This window comes from Vulpes vulpes, chromosome 12 (assembly GCF_048418805.1).
Source record: "Vulpes vulpes isolate BD-2025 chromosome 12, VulVul3, whole genome shotgun sequence".
In the NCBI taxonomy this organism is placed as follows: Eukaryota; Metazoa; Chordata; class Mammalia; order Carnivora; family Canidae; genus Vulpes; species Vulpes vulpes.
In genome coordinates, this window is record NC_132791.1 from 75,040,639 (window position 1) to 75,057,021 (window position 16,383).

The 16,383-nt window shown below is 44.9% G+C and overlaps 1 protein-coding gene across 1 annotated transcript; it reads left to right on the forward strand.

Annotated features, from left to right (window-relative positions):
* The first annotated feature begins 141 nt into the window (after window positions 1-141).
* Window positions 142-13,963, forward strand: LOC140594606 (uncharacterized). Its single transcript, XM_072728889.1, has 2 exons — window positions 142-1,354; window positions 13,470-13,963. The coding sequence occupies exons 1-2, from the start codon at window positions 800-802 to the stop codon at window positions 13,722-13,724; spliced, it is 810 nt and encodes a 269-aa protein (XP_072584990.1). The 5' UTR covers window positions 142-799; the 3' UTR covers window positions 13,725-13,963.
* Window positions 13,964-16,383: the final 2,420 nt, after the last annotated feature.

Below are 16,383 nucleotides of genomic sequence, written 5' to 3' on the forward strand. Positions count from 1 at the left end.
CGCAGGCTGCCATTCGGATTCCTCTGCAGTCCCCGCCTTCCCCGCCCTGCCGGGAGCCCAGCGCGGGGGAGGCGGCTCAAACGCGCGGAGCTCAGCAGGGAGGTGGGCGGGCGGGCGGGCGTAGACTGGGGAGAGCAGAGGGCAAGGCGCGCGGCCCAAGGCAGCAGGTGGCGGCGGGCACCCAGGACGGCGGGGGCGGGGGCGGGGGCGGGGTCGGATGTCTTCACGCGCCGTCCCGAGGATCCCAGAGCCCCGGAGAGGTCCTCCGGCTCGGCGCGCGTCGTGCGGGAGGCCAGGGTGCGCGGGTGCAGAGGACCCACGCGGACACCGAAGTCTACCTGCAGGCCCAGCACGTCCCCGACTCTCCCCCCTGCGAGCTTGCTGCACCGCGCACACCTCCCACGGGCCGGGCTGCAGGTCCTTGCTTCAAGCAGGAACGACACACAAAAATCGTTGGAGGTTTATGAAAATATTTCCAGGATAAAGACGAAAACTAGCAGCAGGTGGAAGACGAGCTAAAGCGAAACAAACACAAGCGGGAAACTGGATTTTTAGAAAATTTGATTTAAATCCTCAGTGAGGTAAGGGGAGATAGACACAAGAAGAGAAGGGGAAGTCTTAAAATTAATATTATGGTGGCAGAGATTTACTAAGACTTTCTAAATACGGTTGCGGCCGTCTCCTGCAAAGTGTGGGGTGGACATGGAAAGCAGGGGACAGTCCAGAAGAAAATAAAAGGGTATTTGGTAAAAGGTACGCCATCAAAACACCGGGGCTTCCAGGAAGAGAAGAGGAGAAAATGAAAGGGAGGGCACAACGCGACACAGGGCAATTCTGCAGAACCGGAGACCCTCCCTCTCCAGACGAGCACGGGGCCACTCGCGGCCGGGGCTGCGGAGAAGGAAGCCCCACACTGAAGCGCATCAAGAAGCAGCGGGACCTGGGGGAGGAAGTGAAGATCCTGCAAGCTTCCAGAGGGAAACCGGGAAAGGCGGCATGTCCAGGGCTGGGATGCGAAGGGCTCCCTCTCCGCCGCACGGGGAAGCCCGGCCACCGCCGCCTTGAATCCCAGCGGCGCAAGGGACCCCACGCCCCGCGCCGCCAGCCAAGTGCGCGCGGGCGGCAGGTTTCCAAGCCCTTCGCCCCGAGGCTTCGGAGGCGCTGCTCCGCCGAACGTGAATTCCAGGGAGAAAGCGGAAGACGTGAAATCCGGGCTAGGGGACCCGCCGCAGGGACGAGTTCCAGGGGGCGTGAGGAGGGGGCCGCCGCGGGGCCCCGCGGCCACGGAGGATCGGCAAGCGGCGGCGGCTCCGGATTCCACGCGGGGAAGAGTCAGCAGAGAAACAGCAGGCAGGTAGGTCTGCTGCGGGAGCAAAGGCTGTCAAAGGGAGGAAAAGTAATGATGGTGTATCGTATCAGGAAAATAGTAGAAAGTCATAATGACGAGAACTCAACATTGATTTAACTAAAAATGAAATATATATTTGAGAATTTAATCAGTATTTGTTGAATTAACGAATAACTGAGTAAATAAGTATATCAACAAAAAGCTGTCCATGAAGAACCTATGCCCAAATATAAAGGATTCTTAGGGATATATTCTTATAATAAATAAATTTTCATGAATATGTTCTTTTTATGTCTCTCAATCTGTCCTGTGCTTAGCTAAGGACAAATTAAATCTTCCCTAAAATGCCATCATGAAGACAAATAATAATCTTAATGGTCCATTAGAACCTCACAGAAATCTTTAAAAGCTGCCAAAACCACCCCAACATATATGAATTAATGTAAATTTTATAATTAATTAAAAGATACAGGCAAATTTGGTGAACTGGTTTTCCATGACTGCATCTACCTCTGCTTTTAGGGACACAGAGCTAAAAGGAAGTGATGAGACATATATGCATTTGCAAATTGATGATACAGCTTTTTTTTCAAGGAGCCCACCCAGCAAGGAGCCCTGTGGGACTGGATCCTTGGAATCCAGGATTAGGCCCTGAGCCAAAGGCAGAGGCTCAACCACTGAGCTGCCCAGGCATGCCAATGATACAGCTTTTCAATAAATGGTGCTGGACCAACTGGGGAAAAAAAATAAATCTGGATTCCTATCTCACACTTGTTAAATAACAAAAATTCAACTGTCTATATTTTAAAGATCTAGTTGGCTTTATTAATCGACCCTGGATTGGGCAGCATCCCATCCAGCCAAGTAGAGAGGAGCTCCAAAGGGCTACAGAAAGGGGGAGGTTTTCAAAGGCAGGACAAGAAAGTCATCAACAGAAAAAGATTATTTCAGAGTCAGTCACCTTCATTTGGGGACATAAAGGGGACACCTTTAATAGGTGGGTGACTTCATCTTCCTTTGGGGGATGAAGGGGCCCTGTGACAGATTACCTCACTGGCACTGGCCAGGAAATTCTGTGTGGTCTGGTTAAACTTAACATTCCTGGGAGTTGAGGCTGCACTCAGAACAGGGATTAGTTTTGACTTATTGACTTGCTTCCTTAACCTAACTGGTGCCAGTTTGGGATTGCAGTTTTCTTTTTAACATAGCAAACCCAGAAATGAATTAAAAATGGGTCATACACCTAAATATGAAAGGGAAAGTAAAGCTTCTAGAAGAAGAATATCTTAATGAATTCCAGGTAGGCAAAGGTTTCAAAAACAGCAATAGTAACCAAAAAAGAAGTAAGTTGATAAAGTGGAATTCATCAAAACTGAAAACTACTCATCAAAAAGATAATTAAAAATTTAAAAGGGAAGCCATAAGCTGGGAGAATATATTTGCAATATACATATCTGACAAAGGACTCATTCTAAATATATAAAGCATGACTACAAATCAACAAGAAAAAGACAAATACCTTATTTTTTAATGGGCTAAAGACTTCATCAGGCATTTCACTAACGAGGCCATTCTAATGCTCAGGAACCATGTGAAAAGATATTCAGTATCATTATTTATCAGGGAAATACAGATTAAAATAATAATCACAATGAGTTACCATTACAAATCTACTCAAATGGCCAGTATATATATATATAGATATATATATAGATATATATATCTATATATATATATCACCAAATATTGGTGTGAAAAGTAATTTGAATTCTACATACAAGTAAAATCATATGGTATTTATCTTTCTCTGACTTTTTTTTTAAGATTGATTTATTGATTTATTTATTTATTTATTTATTTATGAGAGACACACATAGAAAGAGGCAGAGACACAGGCAGAGGGAGAAGCAGGCTCCCTGGGGGGAATCTGATGCTGGACTCAATCCCAAGACCCTGGGATCAGACCCTGAGCCAAAGGCATATGCTCAACCACCAAGCCATCCAGGCATCCCTCTCTGATTGACTTATTTCACTTAGCATTATACATTCTAGCTCCATCCATGTTGTTGCAAATGGCAATATTTCATCCTTTCTGATGGCTGAGTAATATTCCATTATATATATACCACATCTTCTTTATCCATTCATCTGTCCATGGATACTTGGGCTATTTCCATAATTTGCCTATTGTAGATAATGTTTCTATAGACATTGGGGAGGACGTACCCCTTCAAATCTGTGTTTTTGTATCCCTTGGGTAAATACTTAGTACTGCAATTGCTAGATCATGGAGTAGATCTATTTTTAACTTTTTGAGGAACTTCCACACTGTTTCCCAGAGTGGCTGCACCAGCTTGCATTCCCATCAATAGTGTAAGAGAGTTCCCCTTTCTCCACATCCTAGCCAACATCTGTCATTTCCTGAGTCAATTTTAACCATTCTGATTAGTGTGAGGTGGTATCTCATTGTAGTTTTGTGTATGATTCCATTTAATACGAGTTCAAGAACAGGTGAAATTAATGTGTCTGGAAATTTAGAACAGTGGTTTCCTTTGAATAACTCTTGGGGGTGGGTATTGATGGAGGGGGAGCATAAGGGAGCCTCTGGGATCCTGAAAATATTCTTCACTATGATCTGAATGATGACTACACACGTAACAGTTCAATTACACTATACATTGAGAAGTTGTACACTTCATGTGTATTTCAAAATTACAGTATAAGATAGTTTCTTACTCAGGGTCAATTAGATGCTCCACAGTATAAGTTCTGAAGATGTTACAAGAAGGGAGGAATTGTTGTATCTTGGGAAGATAAAGGTTTTTGAGAGGCTGAGTCTGAGGAATCAGGTCAACTGCTAGGAGAGCAGGGGCAACTGCTTATTCAAGTTCAGCACAGAAACAAAAGAGAAACCGTCCCGGAGCTCAAAACGGTGGTGTAACCTTCAGGCCCAGTGCATTCTGGGTCCATGGATGATTTCTTCTTTCCATCCAGAGTGTCACTCCTACTCCTGATGGTCACAATTACATACTGATTCGCCTGATCACCTAATGCTGCTCCTTATTATAATTATTTCATCCCAGGTAACAAAGTACACCCAAATCAGGGCTCATTGGGGTGACTTCGCTTCTGCACGGGCATCAACCTGTCAGAATGCAGCTGTGCGGCAGTTGGGTAGCTCTTCATTCACCTAAAGCCTTTGTCAGGGAATGGCTAGACACATGGGCTCAGTTGAGCCCTTGCCCCCTCTGTAGAGTCCCATGGTAGAGTAGTCAAATGTTGTTATAGACTGAATCGTGCCTTCTCAAGTTCGTATGCTAAAGCTCTAACCCCCAGTGTGACTGGTAGATTAAAGTTAAATGAGGTCATAAGGAGGGGGCCTCATACAATGGGACTGGTGTCCTGAGAAGAAGAGGAAGAGCTACTGGGAGTGAATGTGCACAAAGAAAAGGCCATACCAAGGACCCAGAGGGAGTGGCCACCTGCATGCTAAGGACAGAGGCCTCAGGAGAAGCCAAGTCTGCTGACACTCTGATCCAGGACTTCCAGTTTCCAGAAAATAAACTGAGAAAATAAATCTCTGTGTGTAAGCCACCCAGTCTGGTATTGTTATGGCAAACCAAGCACACTAAGACATCTTCCCTGGTGGCTGAGGACTCTAAGAGACCAAGGCAGGGTCTTTCTCACTCAGGCTGGGCCAAGCACAGCTGAATTTCTGCTGTACTCTGTTGATCAGCTATTTGCAGGCCAGCCCAGATTCAAGGGGGTAGAGGAAACCCCATGTCCTGATGGCACAGTGTACCAATGGGGAGGAAAGAAGCTGATGGTGAGCACCGTGGAAGCAGCTCCCACCCGCCCCCACCCAGCCCCCAGTGCTGGTGAGCTCCCCAAGGTCAGGGATCTTGTCTAGTGTGTTTACCAGACACCCTCTGCTCATATCAAAGTGCCTGTATTCAAGAAAATCCCCCAAACCCTTGCTGTTTAAAAGGACAGGTCAGGCACACCTGGGGGATCAGTCCATTAAGCATCTAACTTTGGCTCAGGTTATGTTCTTAGGGTCTTGGGATCAGCCTGAAGATGTCCCCACGTCTGGCATTGGGCATTGGCATTGGGCTCCCTGCTCATGGGGAGTCTGCTTTCCCTCTGCCCCTTCCCGTGCTCATGTGCTCTCTCTCTCTCTCAAATATATAAGTACAGTTTTTTTAAAGATTTATTTTATTTATTCATTCATGAGAGACACAGAGAGAAAGGCAGACACATAGGCAGAGGGAGAAGCAGGCTCCCAGCAGGGACTTGACCCCTTGGAAGCCAAAATGATCAGTGCTGTCTGTCCACATTTTCTTCACTCTTAAACTTCTAGAAGTCAGATTCTCTCACAGTTTACAATATCCTCCCAATGGTTTAATTATTACCACGTCCATAGGCAGCCACAAAGGATTTGAGGTGCTTGAAAAGAATGCAATCAGATATGAGAGTTTTAAATTTTGGAAAGAAAAAAAGTCTGAGGAGGAAGAATGCCGCAAGTTCTTGGCTTCTAACCCTTTGGTTTCTTGCCTAGCTCCCTAAAATCCCTCCCTTTTTATAACTCTGAAATTATCCCTACTATATTTTCTGCTTATAAAATAGCATATGTTTGTAGTAAAAATAAAACATACATTGCAGAAAAATACAACCTAGAAAGCAGATATCAACCATAATCTATTCCTTTCTCCCAGGCCTTCTGACACCTCATACCCAATTTTAAAATGATTTTACTTATTTATTTGAGAGAGAGGAAAGGAGAGGATCTCAAGCACACTTCTTCCTGAGTGCAGAGCCTAATGAGGGGCTGGAGCCCAGGACCCTGAGATCAGGATGTGAGCCAAATTCAAGAGTTGGATGCCTAATCGATGGGGCCACCCAGGCACTCCTGGCATATCACACCCTTATTAATTTGGGCTACATTCCTCTACATATTTTTTAGTGTGTACATTTGTACATTATTATCTTACGAAAAAATTAATTCACTCTATGCAGTGTACTGCAACTGCAACTTGTTTCTAACAAACAACATAATGTGGGTGTCTTTTCCCATCAGTACAAACATTTTTTTTTAAAAAGATCTTATTTTAGAGAGAGTGAGTGAGAGCCAGAAAGATCACAAAGGGAGAGGCAGAGGGAGAAGCCTCGCTGCTGAGCAGGGAGCCTGATGCAGGACTCAATCCCGGACCCTGAGATCATGACCTGAGCCAAAGGCAGACGTTCAACCAACTGAGCCACTCAGGCATCCCACACATGTTGTTTTTAATGACAGAATCATGTTGTATCATGTACCATAATTTTTAAACTAATACATTTTTGATGATTTTTTTCTTTGCTGTTTTCTTTTTAACTACTTTGGTTCTCCTTGTTTTTCTAGATCAAAAAAACTAGATTTGAATAGTAAATAAATCTGAAAATAGCAAGATGAATGATATAATGGAAATTTTCAAATGCTGAGGAATGGACAGACTGTTATCTCATAATGCTATACTTTATATTTCTTTTACTGTGAGAAGAAACTTCAGAGCTTATTTGTAAATGGACCAATATTTCTCAAATCAGAAAGTAAATTCCTGAAACAAAACCCATTCCTTTAGTCAGGCAAAAGCATTTTTTAAACTTTGAAGTTTAAAGTAGAATATCCATTTTTCTGTGCAGAACGGAGTACTTCATATGCTTGAGAATTTTTTTTTAAGATTTTATTTATTTATTCATGAGAGACACAGAGAGAGAAGCAGAGACATAGGCAGAGGAAGAAGCAGGCTCCATGTGGAGAGCCTGATGCAGGACTTGATTCCAGGACCCTGGAAGACAGACAGATGCTTAACCTCTGAGCCACCCTGGCATCCCTATCCTTGAGAATACATTCATGTCCTTATATATTTTTTTATTTGCTTTAGATAACAAAGGCATGCACATGGTGCAAAATAAAAAGATACAAAAGATAACTATTCACTCCAACACAGAAATGCCTCCAGATTACTAGAAACGTGACCATTTCTCTCTAGAATTTTTAAATTGTGGACCTAGCAAGCCCTCCATCTTGCTTTCCTCCCACCCCTACCCCCAAACCCCCTACCCCCAGCCATCTATCCCCTCCATATCCACCAGAGAGCAAAGGAAAGAAACTTAGAGGCTGCTGGGCTCTTTTGTCTCCTTTCACGCACTGCCCTGAAATGCTCATCCAAGCTGCAGTAAGATCAACGATGAAGAGCAGGCTTTTTACTTATTTACTTAATGAAGTTTGAGACATTTCTGATATTTTGATGAAGGTTTTCTCATCTTCTGTTCATGGGTTTTGTGCATTAAGGAATCTGGCCTCACCTAAAGAGAGGTCTGGCCTTCATTTTCCCCAGGAAGTGACCTCTACACGCATGGGGTTCCTTGCTGGGGTTCCTCGGTGAGGTTCCAGCGACAGTGGAGTCTCTTGTCCTGGGGCCCCTCCCAGCACACACGACAGTCTAGGCAGCCCAGACGACTCAGCCCACAGCAGACGCACATCCCTCAGGGTGGCTTTGTGGGGACTTGTGACTTCAGTCTGAGGGAAGAAGGTGGAAAATAAAGGCGACAAGGACAAGATGAAGACCAGGGCAGGTTTGGCCCGTGGTCATGTTTCCCATACTGTTTTGTGTGACGTCAGAGAGATGGCGAAAGGGAAGAGTCAAAGGAGGGGTTTCATAGAAACTCTAAAATTAGGTCACAGATACTAACTCGGGGCTTGGGACGGAAACTGCTAATATCCATTTTCACCTTCCTCTTTTTTTGCTTTTGAACCCAGATTTTTTTTTTTTAAAGATCTTATTTAGGGATCCCTGGGTGGCTCGGCGGTTTAATGCCTGCCTTAGGCCCAGGGCATGAGCCTGGAGTCCTGGGATTGAATCCCACATCAGGCTTCCTGCATGGGGCCTGCTTCTCCCTCTGTTTCTCTCTCTCTCTCTCTCTTTCTCTCTCTCTGCGTCTCTCATGAATAAAGATAAAAGATCTTATTTATTTATTCATGAGAGACGCAGAGAGAGAGAGAGGCAGAGACACAGGCAGAGAGAGGAGCAGGCTCCATCCAGGGAGCCTGATGCAGGACTCCATCCTGAGACTCCAGGATCATGCCCTGGGCTGAAGGCAGATGCTCAACCGCTGAGCCACCCAGGTGTCCCTCAAACCCAGATTTTTATCCCCGTCAGCCAGTGTGCTCAGAAAGCATGCACTTCCCAACCTCCTGTGGCAGTGGCCAAAGACACTGACGGGAACTTTTCCATGGACAAGAGCCTTCTGGATAGGATTTTCGACAGTGTGATGGTTGGTCTTGGTTTACCTGGGATGATGTGATGTGATACTGGGGTCTGGGAGCAAAGGGTCCAGAAAGAATTCTTGAAACGTCTTTGATGTAAAAAAGGTAGTTTTATTAAAGCACAGGGACAGGAACCATGGACAGGAAGAACTGCTCTGGGGTCATGAGGAATGGCCCATTGTAAACTTTCAAATTGGGAGGGGAATAGGGATTGTGTAAGCCTCCCAGGTATTTTGGAACAAGGTTTCCAGGACCTGAGGGGACTAGCTGCCATTAGGATAAGGTCATTCATTACTCTAATAAAACCTGAGTCCTGGGGATCCCTGGGTGGATCAGCAGTTTAGCGCCGCCTTCAGCCCAGGGCATGATCCTGGAGTCCCAGGATTGAGTCCCACGTTGGGCTCCTTGCATGGAGCCTGCTTCTCCCTCTGCCTGTGTCTCTGCATCTCTCTCTGTGTGTATGTGTCTCTCATGAATAAATAAATAAAATCTTTTAAAAAAAGATTTAAAAAATAAATAAAACCTGAGTCCTGAGACCCTCCAGATGAATATCAGAGGGCCATAGGCTTGGGGGATGATCACCAACATGTGTCCTGGGGGTGGAGATACAGGAAGGTTCTAAAGGAATTTTTTTTTTAAGATGTTACTTATTCATGATAGACACAGAGAGAGGCAGAGACACAGACAGAGGGAGAAGCAGGCTCCTCACAGGAAGCCCGACATGGGACTCAATCCCTGCCCCCAGGATCTCGCTCCTAGCCAAGAGCAGACGCCCAACCGCTGAGCCACCAAGGGGTCCCTCTAACGGGATTTTAATATGTTAAAGACTCACAGGATCCTGGATGTCAGGCTAATATCAGGCTAAGGTTGCCTGCTGCCCTCAGCAGAGTATTAACAATGAGCAGCCGAGCTTCCAGAGGAAGGTCTCTCTGCCTCTTTCAAGGATTTATCAATGGGCTGTGGGTACTCAAGAGGTTTAATTTTTCTACATTTCTTTTGCTTTTGTTCTCCCCATAATGGGACACTTCCTATTTGAATGCAGATTTTTGTGTGAATGTAAGTTTCCATTTCTCTGGGAAAATGTCCGATGACATATACATTTGAGAGTCAAAACCCCAGCAGCCATTTGGCGACCTCATCAGAGAAACCTCCCCTGGAGGCCCATATACAGTAATACCCAATCACTTTCCACCTCCCACAATGGGATTCATTTCTCATGGCATCTCTCATACTATGCATCTATTTCTTGGTTTGCTTATTGTCCATCTTTCCCTCTAGAAAGCAACTCCACGTGCCCAGACCTTTGTTTTGTTCCCTGCCATATCCTGGAGTTTAGAAGAGAGGCTAGCATATACTGGACAGTCAACAAACACTTGCTGAATAACGAATCAATGAAAAGCTCTCAGACATCTTTCCATATTAGTATGTATAGATTTAACTCATTCCTTTTGGTACTGACATACTATTCCATGGCATGCCCACACAGTATTTTCAACAACCTGTCCCCTGGAAGCATGCTTCTGTTAGTTCCAGTATTTTACAAACCCAAACAATGCCCTAATTGCAATCCTTAAATAATCAATCAACTTTGTTTAGATGAGAGAGAAGTGGAGTGGATGATTCAAACGTTTGTGCATTAAAATTACTTGTTAGCTATCACCAAATTATTCTCAGCAATGTTCTCCCAACTTATATTCATTCCCCAGCACACCAAGGGCTGACTTTCCTCACATTCTCACCAATACTGAGTATTGCCGAGCTTTGTAATCTTCACTAATCTCATAAATTAAAAGCATCACATTATTTTATTCCATGAACAATGAGTGAGTTGAACTTCTTTTCACATGTTTATGAACCAACTGTTCTTTTTCCTATGTCTTACTTCCTCTGCATTTTAGTTATATTTCTGAAAGTATTTTTGTCTCTCAAGGAAATTTATCCATTGTGTGTATTTACAAAAAATACTTTTCCTAATTTTCCTTTATTGTTCGACTGTTTAAAGGTACTTTTCTGTATAGAAGTCATTTGCTTTTTAATTTTATGCAATCAAATGTATCCACGTGTGGTTTCTGAGTTTGTGGTTATGTTTAGAAAGACCTTCCTCTAGATAACTTAAAAAAAAAATCAACCCGTTTTTTTAAAAAGGGCTTTTCTATAAAAGAAAATTTAAAAAATATAAGCCTTTTCACTGAGGGGTGCCTGTTGTGCCCAAGATTGCGAATCCGAGAAACCACCAAGGAACCGACACTGATGCAAGCACACAAGGGTTTACTTACAAGCTCGAGCTTGGGTCCAAGTATACTCCACACAGCAGAGCAGGGGCTTGGACCCCGAAGTGGGTTACAGCTGGATTTTTTATGGGCTGGTCTAGGGGATTTTCAGGAGGGGTGGAGGAATATTTTTTTTCCAATATGGGGGAAAGGGTGGGGGATTTTCTTAAGATCTGATACGGGATTCTCTGCAGAGGGCAGTTCTGAGCTCTGTTGTCTTTCTGATATGGGATTCCCTGCCGAGGGCATTCTGCAGTTTTTCCTGTGAAGTTCAGCTCTTATTCACAGGGGCATAAGATGGCTGTACTTGTGCTAATGCTACCTTGAGGTGGAATGGCCTTAATTTTTCTTGGCCTCCACAGCACCTGGGTGGCTCAGTTGGATAAGCGTTTGCCTTATCATGATCCCAGAGTCCTGGATTCGAACCCCATGTCAGGCTCCCTGCTCAGTGGGGAGTCTCCTTCTCCCTTTCCTTCTGCCCCTCCTCCCTATTCATGCTCTCTCTCTCTCTCTCTCTCTCTCTCTCTCAAGTAAATAAATAAAATCTTAAAACCTGGGACGCCTAGGGGGCTCAGTGGTTTAGTATCTGCCTTAGGCTCAGGGTGTGGTCCTAGGGTCCTAGGATCAAGTCCTACATCGGGCTCCCCAGAGGGAGCCTGCTTCTCCCCTCTGCCTATGTCTCTACCTCTCTCTGTGTTTCTCATGAATAAATAAATGAAAGCTTAAAAAATAAAATAAAATAAAAATAAACCTTTCATCGATCTGAAATATATTTTGGTATAAGAAGTAAGATGGGGGCTCCTGGGTGGCTCAGTCAGCTAACTGTCCCAAGTCTTGACTTCAGCTCAGGTCATGATCCCAGGATCCTGGGATGGAGCCCCAAATGGGGCTCTGTACTCAGCCTGAAGTTGGCCTGTCCTTCCTTTGTTCCTCCTCTACTGTCTTTCTGTCTCTCAAATAAATAAATAAATAAAATATTCTAAGGAGGGGCGCATGCACCTGGGTGGCTCAGTCGGTTAAGCATCTGCCTTCAGCTCAGGTCATGATCTCAGGGTCCTGGGATCTGGCCGCATCAGACTCCTCAGCAAGGAGCCTGCTTCTCCCTCTCCCTCTGCCTGCTGCTGCCCCTACTTAAGCACTTCTCTCTCTGGGTCAAATAAATAGATTTTTAAAAAATCTTAAAAAAAAAAAAAAAAAGAAAGAAAGAAGATGGAATTTTCCCCCCCAAATAGCTGGCCAAATGTTCTAGGATCATTTACTGAATGTGCAAACACCAACCTGAAATTTCTCTTTTGTCAGATTTGGGCCTAGTCCTCAGCTTCTATTCTGTCCCACATCACAGCTTCTATTCTGTCCCACATCACAAAGAGGCAAAGAAGAGGAGCTACAGGAAGCATATATACCTTAGGCCTCACCAAGTCCTACTCACCTTAGTGCCCTGAGGATGAATGATCCAAGGAGGGAGGGCTCAACAGTGTCAAGTGCCTAAAAACCATTAGGATAAAGACTGAAGAGCATCCTCTGGATTTAGCTAATACTGGTAGAAATTACTGGTACCCTTAGGGTAGCTAGATTGAGTAAAGGGAGTAGGTAGGAATCAATTTTAAAATAAAATACTTTAGGGGCATCTGGGTGAGCATCCAACAGATGTTGGCGAGGATGCAAAGAAAGGGGAACCCTCATGCACTGTTGGTGTGAATGTAAGCTGGTACAGACACTCTGGAAAACAAGGTGGAGGGAAGTTCCTCAAAAAGTTGAAAATACAGCTACCCTATGACCCAGCAATTTCATTACTAGGTATTTACCCCAAAGGTACAAATCCAAAGAGGCACCTGCACCCCAATGTTCATAGCAGCAATGTGTACAATAGCCAAATTGTGGAAAGTGCCTAGATGTCCATCAATAGATAAATGCATAAAGCTGTGGGATATACAGACAATAAAAAAAAAAAAAGAAATCTTGCCATTTGCAATGATGTGGATGGAGCTAAAGGATATTATGCTAAGAGAAATAAGTCAATCAGAGAAAGACAAATACCATATGACTTCACTTACATATGGGATTTAAGAAACAAAATAGAGAAGCATAGGGGAAGGGAGGGAAAAAGAAAACAAGATGAAATCAGTGAGAGAGACAAACCATAATAAACTCTTAATCATAGGAGACAAACAGAGTTGAAGGAGAGGAGATGGGTGGGGGATGGAGTCATTAGGTGATGGGCATGAAGGAGGGCATATGATGTGATGAGTACTGGGTATTATAAAAGACTGATGAATCACTGAACTCAACCTCTGAAACTAATAATGCACTATATGTTAATTGATTCAATATAAATTTTAAAAATGTGGGAAAAATTTTTTCCAAAAATAATTGTATTTCTTAGTTAGGTTTAGCTTTTGTTACATATGCAGAATCCAAATAAGTGGCTTAAACAAGACTGGCTTTAGTTTCTCTCACATATATGAAGTTTGATGCAAGCAGACTGCAGTGTATAATGACCCAAGCTTCTTTACCTCTCACCTACACCATCCTAATTGGTTTCCAGTGTTCAAGATTGCTTCATGGTTCAGGACAGCTGCTCAAGCTCCTACCATCCTGTGCACATTCCAGCTGGAAGAAGAAGGAAGGACAAAGGTTAATCCTAGTGTTAGAACTGGCAGTTAGTGAGGCTCCAATGGGATGCCTGGAGGCCAGCAAGGAAGAGGCCGTGGCCAGCCGTGGGGGAAGGTCCAGGCCTGTCCTGGAAGCACTCCAGGAGGAGCCAGATCATATCAGATGGGCCCCAGATGGCAGCGCTTGACAGGAACCCCTGAGCAGGTTAGGAAGAAAAGATGTGGAAACCTTGCTTCCAAGAAATCCTTGCACTAGTTAATAACTCTGTGAAAGGTAGAAGGTGAACTCCCCAGGCACTGAGCTCTCTGGCTTGCACACTCCCTCTCCCTCTCTATAACCTCTGGCCCTCTCTGTTTCTTGCTTTCTTGCTCTTACATCTCAAGGTGGTACTTTCACTTTAATAAATGTTCCCACTTGTGCCGCTCATCCACTGTGCTGTGTGTCTGTCCTTGAATTCTTTCTTGCGATGAGACCAAGGACCTTCAGAGACATCTTTGGACCAGGCTGGGTCAAGGCCTCAGGGCCTGGGGTCTCCACATTCCACCCAGCAGCATATCCATAAGCAGCTAGATGAGGTTTCATACTGAGCATTGCCATCATGAGCCTATCTCAGTACTGGCAGCAAAGTGGCCTGGGAAGTATCTTTTAGTGGAGCATATTACTACCTGGAATAAAACTTGACAGAAGCAGGGGTGCCTGGGTGGCTCAATGGTTGAGCATCTGCCTTTGGCCCAGGGCATAATCCTCAAGTCCCAGGATGGAGTCCCAGGATGGAGTCCCATGTTGGGCTCCCTGCATGGCCCCTGGTTCTCCCTCTGCCTATGTCTCTGTCTCTCTCTCTGTGGGTCTCATGAATGAATGAATGAATAAATAAAATCTTAAAAAAAAAACTTGACAGGAGTAGAAATTATCTATAAATTAGTTCAACAGCAGTCCTTTTTATGTTGTATTAAGATTGAAAGCACTTATTAAAATAAATAGGTGTCCCAGAAGTACCAAACTGGAGGCCAGGAAGTCATGTCATCCGCAGAGATGATTTCACAATTTTTAGTTTTCAACACTTAAAATGCAGTAAGTTTCATACAAAACTCCAGATCTCTGGGGCACCTGGGCAGCTCTGCTGGTTAAACATCTTGCTCTGCCTCAGGTTGTGATCTCTGGGTCCTGGGATCCAGCCCCCACCGCCCCTTCCTCATTGCATCCACTCTGTGCTCATTGCATCTCACTCAGCTGAGTGGAAGGAGAGAGGACTCTGTCCCTCTCCCTCTGCCCTTCCCCAGCATGTGAGCACGCTTTTTTGACATAAATAAATCTTTAAAAAACTAAAAACAAAAAATCCTCCAGATTTCTGTCTTCTCTTGAACTGAAAACTTGGCAATATGCTGGGCCCAGATTCTCAATGGCAATCTTTAGTGAGAGATGAGAGGTAGCTGCCTCGGAAGGACGTATGTCCTCTAATTAGTCACTGTCCCATCTTTCCCTACTGGTCCCTGGTCTGAGCTGCATCCTGGTCTGAGCCCCTCATTAAGTTCCCCTCTTGCCTCTAATAGCCATTTATGTTTGCATGCCATTCCCTTTACAAATATATAATAGTGGTGGTTTTCAATGTAACTAGAGTGGGTCAAAACTGAGAGCACAGAGAGGCTGCAGAAGAGTCTCTTGTTGAGATACTTGAGCATCTCCTATGTTTCCTTATTTATAAAGTATGTTGGACTACGTGAAAGACAAAGTCACTGCCCACTTTAAATATAGGCCCTGATTGAGAACTTTGAGAGGTAAAGGTTCTTTTCTTTTTTTTTTTTTAAGATTTAATTTATTTATTTATTTATTTATGAGAGACAGAGAGGGGGCAGGAACACAGGCAGGGGGAGAAGCGAGCTCCATGCAGGAGGCACGACGTGGGTGGGACTCGATCCGGACTCCAGGATCACTCCCTGGGCCGAAGGCGGGCGCTAAACCACTGAGCCACCCAGGGATCCCCTGAGGTTAGGGTTCTATGCAAGGCAAAGTCTCCCCTAGAAAATAACCGAGTCCTCAGAACTGGAGGTTCTGCGTGAACACGGGAGGCTGAGTGGAAGGAGGGAGGGCAGCGTAGTCAGTTCATTCAGATTATGCTCTGAGGATGGGGTAGGGTTGATGAGTGGGCTTGCAGAGGGCTGCGGTGGGCACAGCCAAAGCCTCAAGGCCCTAAGTGCTCACCAGAGCCCCAAGCTCAAGGGTTTGGACAATGTCGTGGAGGCAGAAAAGGAAGCTTTGAAGATTTGTGAGTGAGAAGGGAGAGAATGAAAGGAGCATTTCAGAGTTTTCTAAGGATGATGTTCACCTTTGGAGGTGTTCTCTAAGGACGTTAGAGGGAAAGACTTGCCATTGGGAAATTCGTGGAAATGCTTGTCACCCGGCTACTAACTCATCTAAAAAAACATCTGCAAGCTGACAATGTTGAAATGATTTCGGCCAAGGTGTCATCATGGAAATTAAAGAAAACAGAGGCACGTTGAAAAATAAAGCAAGGCAAGGCTGTCTGCACTCCGTGAAATCACCAGGATGAGGATGATTCTGAGGAACCAGCAAAGGAGACCAGGAAGTGGCTGGTCAGTGTGCTGGCTGCTGCGAGGGCCTGGGAGGGCGGGATGCTGCTCCGCGGCCCTTCAGGAAGGAGCACGCGCTAGGTCCCGTTCAATGCCCCACGCACTGGGCGTGCTCTGTTAACGGATGAACACCTATGGTCAAAACCTTACAAGACGGGATAAGGCCTCCCTCCTCGTTGAGGGTGCAAAGACCACCCTGTTTCTCCGAAGGGGAAGCCAAAGCTCGGGTGGGAAAGCACGTGGCTCCAGCGCAGCGCG

Bases quoted from the DNA above. Each gene is read 5' to 3' on its own strand.
- LOC140594606 (XM_072728889.1), top strand. From the start codon at position 800: ATGAAAGGGAGGGCACAACGCGACACAGGGCAATTCTGCAGAACCGGA. The intron at 1,355-13,469 runs GTAGGTCTGCTG...ATTGGTTTCCAG, and splicing joins AGCAGAGAAACAGCAGGCAG to TGTTCAAGATTGCTTCATGG.